Source organism: Schistocerca americana, chromosome 4, assembly GCF_021461395.2.
Source record: "Schistocerca americana isolate TAMUIC-IGC-003095 chromosome 4, iqSchAmer2.1, whole genome shotgun sequence".
NCBI lineage: Eukaryota > Metazoa > Arthropoda > Insecta > Orthoptera > Acrididae > Schistocerca > Schistocerca americana.
In genome coordinates this window covers 707,417,408-707,431,214 of record NC_060122.1, presented here as the reverse complement: position 1 = coordinate 707,431,214, position 13,807 = coordinate 707,417,408, and the positions used below count along the sequence as shown (strand labels likewise).

The 13,807-nt window shown below is 41.5% G+C and overlaps 1 protein-coding gene across 3 annotated transcripts in view; it reads left to right on the top strand.

Moving 5' to 3' along the window:
• Nucleotides 1–13,807, top strand: part of LOC124614005 (papilin) — a 256,846-nt gene that overhangs the window by 202,411 nt on the left and 40,628 nt on the right. For 2 of the 3 annotated variants that reach the window (XM_047142813.1, XM_047142814.1), the window contains exons 32-33: nt 3,894–4,044; nt 11,714–12,283. In XM_047142813.1, coding sequence (XP_046998769.1) covers nt 3,894–4,044; nt 11,714–12,283 — 721 coding nt within the window. The remainder of the gene's footprint in view (nt 1–3,893; nt 4,045–11,713; nt 12,284–13,807) is intronic. The other variant, XM_047142815.1, reaches the window with a different exon arrangement.

Sequence of the window (13,807 nt, the reverse complement as noted above, 5' to 3'; positions counted from 1 at the left end):
CCAAGAGATGAATACACTAAGCAGATTCAGAAGGATGTAGGTTGCAGTAGGTACTGGGAGATGAAGAAGCTTGCACAGGATAGAGTAGCATGGAGAGCTGCATCAAACCAGTCTCAGGACTGAAGACCACAACAACAACAACAACAATGCATGTCCACACGTGGTTAATGTCTGTGAACTGTTTGCATGATGTTGAGGTACTCTTGTGGCCAGTGAGATAACCAAACATGTCTACAATTTTATTCTTATTTTGTAAGCACTGAAATAATAACAAGCACCCTCTCAGCCTGTGCAGTTTCATTCATATATAATTTCTGTTATTGTAAAACATTATTTCAACTGTAATGTAAATTTTTGACATGTCACCTGTACCCAGAGCCTGTGGATTATAAATGTATGTCATGAGACAAATAAGCCACAACTTACAAAAAACACACACACAGTTCGGTGTTGCACTGCATGGGAATGTGAGGGCAGGCATACTATTCGTCAGGGTTACAATTGAGCATGTCTGACCACCATAAGGGAGGCTCACCATATTATACACCAAACACATTGTAACCCCTTCACATTTGCACCTGCCATCCAAGAACATGTAATGGACTCCATGCAAGATTCTGTATCATCCTGCATCATTGCTCAGAGACTAGCAACATCCAGGATAGGGAATTACCATCCCACATAAAGGCTGCCATTGACGTCACAACACAAACAATTGCATTTGGAGTGGAACTGTGATCGAGAAACATGGAATGCTGATGAAAGACATCATATTGTGTTCAGCTAAGAATGGCGATTTTGCACAACTGTGGATGACAATTGTTGGTGACTGTGGCTACGTGGTGGGAAGTCCCATGCTTCCAGTGTTTTGGATAGGCACAGTGATGTTACTCCTGGAATCATGGTGTGGAGAGCCATCAAGTATGACTTCAGGCTATGACTGTTGGTGATTCAGGGATTCAGGGAAACCTGACAGAACAATGGTATATGATGGACAACCTGCATTCTCGTGTTTTACATCTCATGTGACAGTATCATGGTGCCATTTTTTGAAACGACAATACCACTCCACACTTGGCACATGTACCTGTGAATTGTCTGCGTGATGTTGAGCTACTCCCGTGACCAGCATGATCGTCAGACCTGTCGCCAATGTAACATGTGTGGGACTAACTCAGATGTCATTTCCATCCTGGTGTCAGTATACACATCAAAAACTGAATACGTCAATGTGGACCAGCTTACTGCAGAAGAGGATCAAGTTTTATGACACCCTTCCCAATCAAATCAGTTCATCCATCCATGACAGAGGTCGTGCAGTGTTTTACTGATAAGAGGCTCATACTGCCAAGTTCTTTGTAAATTTGACTTTTATTTCTTCTCACTGAAATAATATCACAATCTCTGAAGTTCCATTTCATTTTCTCCTCCAATTCTTCACATTTTTTTCAGGCAGTGTGACTTGCGAACTGTTATACTTTCACAGTTCTATGAAACACAGACAAATAAAGTGCTGAAGTTATCATCAAGTGGAGTGTTAATGTGTAGCATGCAATAACATCAGCAAAAGTGCTTTTGGGGAATGTAAATCCTGTGAAATCTCCCTGATGGAATGCTGAGCTTTGTAGTACCCTAAAACACTGACCACATGAACTTCACCAGTTCTCTCTATTTTGAAGGAAAACAACTCTGTGATATTAAGACACTGTGCAAGAAGTTAAATGCCCTTGGATGCAGAGCTGAACATCATACAACATGTGCTCATCTGATTTTAGCTGCACAGCATATTCAGATGAACATATTCATAAATTCTACCTCCATTGAAGATAATAACTTTGTTTTAAATTATACACAGTGAACTTCAGATTAGTGGCCAGACTTGAATGTCCATGTACATGAGAGAGTGAACCTGCACTGCAAAAAAAATGATAGTTCAAAAATGAATAAAGTCTCAATGTTATAGGTGTTTCTACACACATCAAAAAAAGTTTTGCATCACCTTGGTTCTGAGAGTTCCGGAACCTGTACAGAAAATTGCAACAATAGAGATCAACATAAACATCATTTCCGCCCTTTTTATTGCCCATGAAAACCACAAATTGCATGTTGTACCACGATACAGCGAGGCCTTTAGAAGTGGTGGTCCAGATTGCTGTACACACCAGTACCTCTAATACCCAGTAGCATGCCCTCTTTCATTGATGCATGCCTGCATTTTATTTGACATAGCATAATATTCATAAGTTCATCAAGGCACTGTTGGTCCAGATTGTCCCACTCCTCAATGGCGATTTGGCATGGATCCCTCAGAGTGGTTCGTGGGTCATGTTGTCCATAAACAGCCCTTCTCAATCTATCCCAGGCATGTTAAATAGGGTACATGTCTGGAGAACTTGCTGGCCACTCTAGTTGAGCAATATTGTTATCCTGAAGGAAGTCATTCACAAGATGTGCATGATGGGGGCGCAAATTGTCATCCATGAAGACAAATGCCTCATCAATATGCTGCTGATGTGGTTGCACTATTGGTCAGAGGGTGGCATTCATGTATCATACAGCCTCTATGGCGCCTTCCATGACCACTAGTGGCATACGTCGGCCCTACATAATGCCACCCCAAAACAGCAGGGAACCTCCACTTTGCTGCACTTGTTGGACAGTGTGTCTAAGGCGTTCAGCCTGACCGGGTTGCCTCCAAACATGTCTCTGATGATTGTCTGGTTGAAGGCATATGTGACACTTATTGGAGAAGAGAACATGATGACAATCCTGAGCAGTCCATTCGGCATGTTGTTGGGTCCATCATACCTTGCTGCATAGGGTCGTGGTTGCAAAGATGGACCTCACCATGGAGGTCGGGAGTGAAGTTGCGCGTAATGCAGCCTATTGCGCACAGTTTGAGTCTTAACAAGGCATCCTGTAGCTGCACAAAAAGCATTATTCAACATGGTGGTGTGGCTGTCAGGGTTCCTCTGAGCCATAATCCATAGGCAGCAGTCATCTACTGCAGTAGTAGCCCTTGGGCGGACTGAGCAAGGCATGTTGTCGACAGTTCCTATCTCTCTGTATCTCCTCCATGTCCTAACAACATTGCTTTGGTTCACTCTGTGACGCCTGGGCACTTCCCTTGTTGGGAGCCCTTCCTGGCACAAAGTAACAATGCAGACGTGATCGAGCCATGGTATTGACCATCTAGGCATGGCTGAACTACAGACAACAAAAGCCATGTACCTCCTTCCTGGTGGAATGACTGCAACTGATCAGCTGTCAGACTCCCTCCATCAAATTAGCGCTGCTCATGCATAGTTGTTTATACCTTTGGGCGAGTTTAGTGACATCTCTGAATAGTCAAAGGGACTGTGTCTGTGATACATTATCCACAGTCAACGTCTATCTTCAGGAGGTCTGGGAACGGGGTTGATGCAAAACTTTTTTTGATGTGTGTATATGGCAGCCATAGTTGAGCTGCTGCCTTTCCTTAATTTTGTTTATTGTTTCCACACTGTAATATCTGGTATTGCAATAGTGACCACAGCAGAACTTATTTTAAAAAAGTCTGCATTGCTGTCCTTTGTACAAAGCAAAGTCCTTTATACAGTTGGAAAAAATTGTTTGAAATTGTTCACAAACAGCTCCTCCATGTGTCCAGTCATGTCACTAATGTGTTTGGCTGCAAGAAGTATTTTCTGAAGATGGTGCAGTACAGTGGGACACAGTCTCTTTAAGAAACATTGTACGTAATACACTACTGCATCTGTAGGTGTCCGATCAGCACAGAAATTATGTTCACCAGAATATGTGCTGAACTGCATAATATTCTAATTAGATATCTAATATTAAACATTCATTAAAAAACTGCAGCTGATAATTTTCTGAATATGATCTTATTTCAGATTGATGGATCGAGTGGGCGATACAGACTGTTGTTGGATGGATCTTTGCAGATTATAGGTCTGTATCGTTCTGATGCAGGTGTCTACATCTGCACTGCTGACAATGGCATAGGCCAACCAGCTCAGAAGGAAACTCATCTAAAAGTGACAGGTACAGTAAGAAGCAGTGTAATAAGATTTAAACTCCAAATTCCCTCCCTTCTTTTTTAAGAAGAACTGGAAATATGCATGTCAAACTTATTTTATATACAAAGATCAAATGGAACATTTAAACTAAAGATCATTCTCTACAATCCTCTGTTATAACATATGTTTCTACTATAGTTCATATGTTGCCAAGAAGAAGAAAACTTTGTGACATTTTTGGTCTGAGAGATCACATTCCATAATTTTAATTCCACAATCTGTGCACTGCAGGTGCTGAGTGAGGTCATCAAAAGTTTTTTTTCCAGAATTATCTCAATAGCATCCTCATTATAAAACATAATATAATCTGATGTTTCTGTTTTCTGATGAGTATTGAAATCTACGGATACTTTTCTCATAACACTCTTTCTTTTAGCTGTTTTATTTACAATATTGATACTGCTTAATGCATGTTTGTATATTGTGGTAGACTGTTAACATTTCAAGTCTGAGACTATAATGTAAGTTATGAATAACACAGAAGAAAGTTCCTGTTCTGTATATAGTGGATGAATTTAAAAAATATTCTTTAGTACAAGAATATTCTGGTTGCTGGTCTTCTATGTGGAGCATGTTTCATAACAATATTTTGCATGTTTTAAGCAATTGAAGCAACTGGGTTACAGGTAATGGGATTCATCTTTTTCTTCTGTCAGTTGTGTCTGAATTTCTGGAGCTGACAGATATGGTTTGCTTACTTGAATATGATTTTGCTGTATCAGTATTTGTGTGCTAAAATCCTTTAGTATCAATTCACACAACACAGCCCTCCATCTCTTTGCTATTCCACTCTGTTTTTACATACAACTATTGCTCCCGCCAATGGTTTTTTCACTGATAGACGAATGACTGTTGCATCTTTTTTGTGCTTTTTTATGATTGCAACTCTAATTAACAATAAATTAAAGAGTCACTGTTTCCATTGTACACTCCTGCCCTTTCAACTCCATTTGCTTCAGAATACATAATCAAAAAACAAAGATGATGAGACTTACCAAACAAAAGCGCTGGCAGGTCGATAGACTCACAAACAAACACAAACATACACACAAAATTCTAGCTTTCGCAACCAACGGCTGCTTCGTCAGGAAAGAGGGAAGGAGAAGGAAAGACGAAAGGATGTGGGTTTTAAGGGAGAGGGTAAGGAGTCATTCCAATCCCGGGAGCGGAAAGACTTACCTTAGGGGGAAAAAAGGATGGGTATACACTCGCGCACACACACACATATCCATCCACACATATACAGACACAAGCAGACATATTAAAAGGCAAAGAGTTTGGGCAGAGATGTCAGTCGAGGCGGAAGTGCAGAGGCAAAGATGTTGTTGAATGACAGGTGAGGTATGAGTGGCGGCAACTTGAAATTAGCGGAGATTGAGGCCTGGTGGATTACGAGGAGAGAGGATATATTGAAGGGCAAGTTCCCATCTCCGGAGTTCAGATAGGTTGGTGTTAGTGGGAAGTATCCAGATAACCCGGATGGTGTAACACTGTGCCAAGATGTGCTGGCCGTGCACCAGGGCATGTTTAGCCACAGGGTGATCCTCATTACCAACAAACACTGTCTGCGTGTGTCCATTCATGCGAATGGACATTTTGTTGCTGGTCATTCCCACATAGAATGCGTCACAGTGTAGGCAGGTCAGTTGGTAAATCTTGTGGGTGCTTTCACACGTGGCTCTGCCTTTGATCGTGTACACCTTCCGGGTTACAGGACTGGAGTAAGTGGTGGTGGGAGGGTGCATGGGACAGGTTTTACACCGGGGCCGGTTACAAGGGTAGGAGCCAGAGGGTAGGGAAGGTGGTTTGGGGATTTCATAGGGATGAACTAAGAGGTTACGAAGGTTAGGTGGACGGCGGAAAGACACTCTTGGTGGAGTGGGGAGGATTTCATGAAGGATGGATTTCATTTCAGGGCAGGATTTGAGGAAGTCGTATCCCTGCTGGAGAGCCACATTCAGAGTCCGATCCAGTTCCGGAAAGTATCCTGTCACAAGTGGGCCACTTTTGTGGTTCTTCTGTGGGAGGTCCTGGGTTTGAGGGGGTGAGGAAGTGGCTCTAGTTATTTGCTTCTGTACCAGGTCGGGAGGGTAGTTGCGGGATGCGAAAGCTGTTATCAGGTTGTTGGTGTAATGGTTCAGGGATTCCGGACTGGAGCAGATTCGTTTGCCACGAAGACCTAGGCCGTAGGGAAGGGACCGTTTGATGTGGAATGGGTGGCAGCTATCATAATGGAGGTACTGTTGCTTGTTGGTGGGTTTGATGTGGACGGACGTGTGAAGCTGGCCATTGGACAGATGGAGGTCAACGTCAAGGAAAGTGGCATGGGATTTGGAGTAGGACCAGGTGAATCTGATGGAACCGAAGGAGTTGAGGTTGGAGAGGAAATTCTGGAGTTCTTCTTCACTGTGAGTCCAGACCATGAAGAATAGGATCCTTAATAAAAGTCCTCAATGTTTCCTCTCCCACATCCACACCGGCTGTTCAGAGCATCCTCCTACAGGCCAACCACAAATTAGAACAGCATGCCAGCCTCCACCTCAAAAAACTATCCAATCTCCTGGTTTCCCACCTCCGGAAAGGCAACTCACTCACCCTTCACAACCTTTCCAGCAAACCTCAACCTCCTCTCATTGCACACAAACCCAGTCTTCCCATCTACTCAATCTCCCACTTCCAGCTCCACTCCCTCCAAAACCTCAAAATTCCAATCAACACAATCTGGAACCACAACACCCTAATTCAGTAGTTAACCTTTCCTCCAAACCTCTCTCCCAATCCGAAACCTCAGTCCTATCCAAAGGCCTCACCTTCAGCCCCACTCCCAGATTCAACCAAACAGCCCTCGTCAAAGATTTACTGTCCTACACTCGTACTCTCTGCTGGAAATATCACTTTGCCACAAAGAAAAATGATCCTAATCCTATTCTTAATGATCCAACTTCCCAAGACACTATCCAAATTGAATCCTGCCTGGAACATTTCCGTCCTCTGTCACAGCGGGACCCACCTCCTCTTCCTCAAAATCACCCTCTCCAAACCTTCCAGGAATTTCTGACTTCCAGCCTTGCCTCTCAATCCTTCTTAAAAAACCTTAATCCTACTCCCAACATCACCACTGCTGAAGCCCAGGCTATCTGTGATCTAAAGGCTGACCGATCCATCATCATTCTTCCGGCGGACAAGAGTTCCACGACCGTGGTACTTGATCGTCGGGAGTATGTGGCTGAGGGACTGCGTCAGCTTTCAGACAACACCACATACAAAGTTTGCCAAGGTAATCCCATTCCTGATGTCCAGGATGAGCTTCAAGGAATCCTCAGAACCTTAGGCCCCCTACAAAACCTTTCACCTGACTCCATCAACCTCCTGAGCCCACCGACACTCCGCACCCCTACCTTCTTCCTAAAATTCACAAACCCAATCATCCCGGCCGCCCCATTGTAGCTGGTTACCAAGCCCCCACAGAACGTATCTCTGCCTACGTAAATCAACACCTTCAACCCATTACATGCAGTCTCCCATCCTTCATCAAAGGCACCCACACTTTCTCGAACGCCTGGAATCCTTACCCAATCTGTTACCCCGGGAAACCATCCTTGTAACCATTGATGCCACTTCCTTATACACAAATATTCCGCACGTCCAGGGCCTCGCTGCGATGGAGCACTTCCTTTCACGCCGACCACTTGCAACCCTACCTAAAACCTCTTTCCTCATTACCTTAGCCAGCTTCATCCTGACCCACAACTTCTTCACTTTTGAAGGCCAGACATACCAACAATTAAAGGGAACAGCCATGGGTACCAGGATGGCCCCCTTGTACGCCAACCTATTCATGGGTCTCTTAGAGGAAGCCTTCTTGGTTACCCAGGCCTGCCAACCCAAAGTTTGGTACAGATTTATTGATGACATCTTCATGGTCTGGACTCACAGTGAAGAAGAACTCCAGAATTTCCTCTCCAACCTCAACTCCTTTGGTTCCATCAGATTCACCTGGTCCTACTCCAAATCCCATGCCACTTTCCTTGACGTTGACCTCCATCTGTCCAATGGCCAGCTTCACACGTCCGTCCACATCAAACCCACCAACAAGCAACAGTACCTCCATTATGATTGCTGCCACCCATTCCACATCAAACGGTCCCTTCCCTATGGCCTAGGTCTTCGTGGCAAATGAATCTGCTCCAGTCCGGTATCCCTGAACCATTACACCAACAACCTGATAACAGCTTTCGCATCCCGCAACTACCCTCCTGACCTGGTACAGAAGCAAATAACCAGAGCCACTTCCTCACCCCCTCAAACCCAGGACCTCCCACAGAAGAACCACAAAAGTGCCCCACTTGTGACAGGATACTTTCCAGGACTGGATCAGACACTGAATGTGGCTCTCCAGCAGGGATACGACTTCCTCAAATCCTGCCCTGAAATGAAATCCATCCTTCATGAAATCCTCCCCACTCCACCAAGAGTGTCTTTCCGCCGTCCACCTAACCTTCGTAACCTCTTAGTTCATCCCTATGAAATCCCCAAACCACCTTCCCTACCCTCTGGCTCCTACCCTTGTAACCGGCCCCGGTGTAAAATCTGTCCCATGCACCCTCCCACCACCACTTGCTCCAGTCCTGTAACCCGGAAGGTGTACACGATCAAAGGCAGAGCCACGTGTGAAAGCACCCACGTGATTTACCAACTGACTTGCCTGCACTGTGACGCATTCTATGTGGGAATGACCAGCAACAAAATGTCCATTCGCATGAATGGACACACGCAGACAGTGTTTGTTGGTAATGAGGATCACCCTGTGGCTAAACATGCCCTGGTGCACGGCCAGCACGTCTTGGCACAGTGTTACACCGTCTGGGTTATCTGGATACTTCCCACTAACACCAACCTATCTGAACTCCAGAGATGGGAACTTGCCCTTCAATATATCCTCTCTTCCCGTTATCTACCAGGCCTCAATCTCCACTAATTTCAAGTTGCCGCCACTCATATCTCGCCCGTCATTCAACAACATCTTTGCCTCTGCACTTCCGCCTCGACTGACATCTCTGCCCAAACTCTTTGCCTTTTAATATGTCTGCTTGTGTCTGTATATGTGTGGATGGATATGTGCGTGTGTGCGAGTGTATACCCGTCCTTTTTTCCCCCCTAAGGTAAGTCTTTCCGCTCCCGGGATTGGAATGACTCCTTACCCTCTCCCTTAAAACCCACATCCTTTCGTCTTTCCCTCTCCTTCCCTCTTTCCTGACGAAGCAGCCGTTGGTTGCGAAAGCTAGAATTTTGTGTGTATGTATGTGTTTGTTTGTGTTTCTATCGACCTGCCAGCGCTTTTGTTTGGTAAGTCTCATCATCTTTGTTTTTAGATATATTTTTCCTACATGGAATGTTTCCCTCTAGAATAAATAATCAAATAGATTAACAAATGTGTATTTAATTTATTTCCAAATTAATTGCATCTAGTAAATTTTAATCCATATGAGAATTTTACCTTTGCACTGACGCCTTTGATGGTTGCATTATATTTAAATTATTTCTCTCCCCAACTCTATCCTGTGCCATTTTCCAAATTTTTCCTGGCTCTGCATTTCAGTTTTTCTTCTAAAGCAGATTAGGTGCCAGTATTTAGCTTTGTCTCATTGTTGTTTTGAAGATTAACTATACAGACACTATGCACTACACTAATCAAGACTGAAACAAGGAGTGTGAAAAAACAAGAAAGGTTTGTCCTGATATTATTTCATCTTATAACAGTGTACTGTATGCATCATTGCTGTCCTCATCCTTTCATTTTCAACAGTTTGTCTTCAGATACTTTAGAGCTATCACAGTTTCATTGGTACCAGCTCTGTAACAATGCTAGCATACACTAAGTGTTGGCATTTCATCTTTCATAGTAAATATGGAAACATCCTTTTTTAATTTGAATTTCTCAATATCTGAAATAATGAACTGCCATTTATATACTTGTGGCATTTCTCTTATCTTTTGACAAAATACTCAGTTATTCATCTTGATGCTCAACCTCACTGTCATGTTGTGTTTGTTTACAAATAAATTTGTTCTTGGATAGGTTCCACCTTCAACAAACACAATTTTTTCTTCTTTTCACTCAGTTTCACTGAAGTTACAGCATCATCAATGGGCTTTTTATTTTATTTCTGTTAAATAATAGGAAAATTGCTCATTACTATCTGTACTTATAGAATATCAGTTTTTAAGAAAAGCCTTCAGTAACCTGAAAACAGACAAAAATTTTTATATCTGGTTTGTTAACATATGCTGTGGTTTCTGTGTTTTGCTTTGTAGCTGGTTTTCCTTCACAGTTTGTTATCTGTAACCATAGAGAACTTCAAAGTTGAACATTCTGAGTCATAAATTTCCTTTGTTAAAAAAAGAAGTGTGTGTGTGTGTGTTTGTGTGTGTGTGTGTGTGTGTGTGTGTGTGTGTGTTCTCTATTTCCAACAAAGGCCTTGTTGGCCGAAAGCTCACTTTCTGACAATTCTTTTGTTGTGACTATCTGCAACTGAGCATCTCTGCTTTAGGATGAGTACAACTATCCCTTTCGTAATATTGTTACATTCCGTCCTGGATTTTCCATTGTTTGATTTTTCCTGTTATTTGATAGAAAGAAAATAAAAAAAACTGATGCTTTAACTTCAGTGAAACCTATTTGGGTGAAATGAAGAGAAAATTGTGTTTGCTCAAGGTGGAATCCATCCAAGGACAAAAACACTATTACAGTTGTACATTTTGTGTTGTTGTCATGGCAGTGTAATACGCTCGGATAAAGATGACTTTTCTTATGGAAAGCTTATGCCATAGGTACTCATGTCTTCTACATTTTGATACTGTTTTGTAATTGATGACATTATTCATTATACTGTAAAAAATTAATTTCAAATTGGTCTTAGGAAATGTAAGATTTTCGTATAACAAAACTTGAAGGGGAGTGCTATAATATTATTTGCTACTTATAACAAAATTGTCCATACTTAAAGTGTCAATTTTAGTGCCTCTCTTATTTCAGAAAACAGTAAAATGTTAACTAACATTATACTGTGGCTTTATAGTATTCTTTAAGATGATATAACATGATCAATAACAAAATTTGATTTGTTGCAGGGCATGGAGAAGTTACGGTTTCTTTTCTTCTAACTGATATTTCTTCCTTCAAATTTTTCTGGTACTATAATAACTATTCTCGTATTAAAGCATGTTTTTATATTTTATTAATGGAAGTGCCATTGTGTACATGTGAGGTGGAACTATTGATCTCAATTTTGCTATGATTAAGAGTCCACATGATCCGAAAGGAACATGTAAAATTAATTCACTGTCATTATAATGCTACTTTGCCTTTATAAAGAAAAAATCTTGAAAATCTAAATTCTCATGCCACTCTTGCTTAATGGCAACAGCTTAACTAGCTGTTCATAATTTTATAACCAAAGTATAAAAAATCTGCTGCTTAAATTGCTTCTCCACCTAAAAAAAGATGCAAGACTTTTTCTCATTTGGTACTAAAGTCAGATAAGAACTTTCTCACATTTACACAAGTGCACTATTTATAAGACTAACTGGAATGTTGCTAAGCATGAGATTTTTCAACTAACACTGTATTGTAGATCCTCATCCACGGCCAGCTGAGATAATTGGTGAAGACAGTACATACGTAGTGGTGACATTGGGAGCTCCTACTTCTCTCCACTGTTATGCTGTTGGCTGGCCCAGGCCTTCTGTAACCTGGTGGCGTGGTGAACGCTTGCTGCCTCTCAGTTCAGAGCAGTATGAGCAACGGCGTGACTACTCCTTGTTTGTCAGATCTGTTGCCTTGAGACAACTAGGGCCTTACACATGTCAGGCTTACAATGGCCAAGGAAAAGCAACATCATGGACTGTCACTGTACAAGCTATTGGTCCTGTTTACAGTAATAACCCTATTGACAGAGATTACTTCCAGTACCTTGTATCTGCACCTAGAAGGGCACCCGAAAGGAATAAGACAGCAAGTTCCCAAACTAGACCTTCATATCCATACCGACCTGTTCGTCCACCTTACAGACCAAGACCTGCAACAACTCAGACAATACCTGTTATGACAATGACTACAACCACCACTACTACCACTCCTCAACCAGTTGAAGAACGAGAAGATGAAAATGTCCTGGTACCGAAGCAGCCTAGGGTATTTGTAGGTGAGAATGTGATTTTATTTATTTATTAAAATTGTCTTCTATTACATTTTTTGTGAGCTAATATTCCAGAGATTCCACCAACAAAATATTATTACCTCATGTCATGTAAGTCAGTTATTCTCATGATGAAGAAATTAACTCTGTTTAGTTTATTATTTGGACTATTTGGAAAGTACCTCTATTTTTATGTAGTATGAGAAGTAGTGTGGAAGTAGGGACTGGCGAATATATTTGTCACTACAGTGACTCATGCAGTTGGTAGATATGCTTAGATCTGTGAAAGTGTGAAAGCCACAATGTTTCTGGTTTGCCAGCTGTAGTCCTTCAAAATGAACATTACAATCCAAAATCTCTCCATATATGAAATCTGTTATGTAATAGTTTTAAATGGCAATAAATCTCAAAGCTGTTTTGCTTGAGATCATTAGTAAGTAATTAGGGTATCACAAGTTCTGTGCTTATCAGTTTTCAAAACTCCTTTCTGTGAACTAAAAAGTGCAATATATGACTACTTCTCTGGACTTTCTTTTTTGTCACAAGATGGAGAGAGAAAACGCCTACTGCACTGAACCATGTCCCAAGATAACACAGATTTTCCATTCTAATGTGAAGACAAAACCATTGACAGTGGCTCAGTGGCGTGAGGGCACACTGACACACTCAACCGACAAACAAACAAAAAATTAAAAAATCTGTGTGTGCAGTTTGGGTTGACATCATAGATTTTTCATGAAAATGTTAGGATGAAATCATAGCAAATGTTTCATATTAATATGTAATTTACTCATAATTATCAGTTTATTTAATACAGTGGTTACACAGAGTGCTGTAATTGTTACAGAATAGATAAATCACATGCTTGGACTGTTGCTGGCTGCTGTATGCATGACGGGCCATCTATGTAATCACTTTGTATCTCTTTTATCTCATTTTTGACTACTGTATCTCTCACATTCATCCAACAGTGGACTTTCAGGCTTTTTGGATTTATTTTTATGCAGGGTTTCTGCTGACTTGCATTTTCTATAGCTCTGACTGTATTTAAAAGTCCTATGAGGCAATGTCTTTCATTATTTTGAATTTTCAGTTTAATATCTATTTTCACTTATATACTGGCAAATATTTTATTGTCTCCCTATGGGTTCTATAAGTGATCCACAAGCTCTTCACAATGACACCTGAATCAATATCCTAGCTAAATGCATCTTCATGTTACACCAACTTAAAAGTTTACACAAAGCTAATTCATACCAATCACCCACATGGCCCTACACTGGTATGATGACATCAAAGGCAAAACAAAAACTGCATGAGAAACACATGCGGACATGACCTATCCATTATGAGCTCAACCACTGTTTATATATTATTAATCCCATATTGTAAGCAATTCAAAACAGATGGTATTTTGTCACACAAGAAAGTTTGTTCAATAAGCGAATAAATGTTTTCATGTCAGGAGGCATTCCAAACTCTTCTCAGCTAGAAAAGTTATGACTGCCATTTTTTGGGCCACCAAAGTAT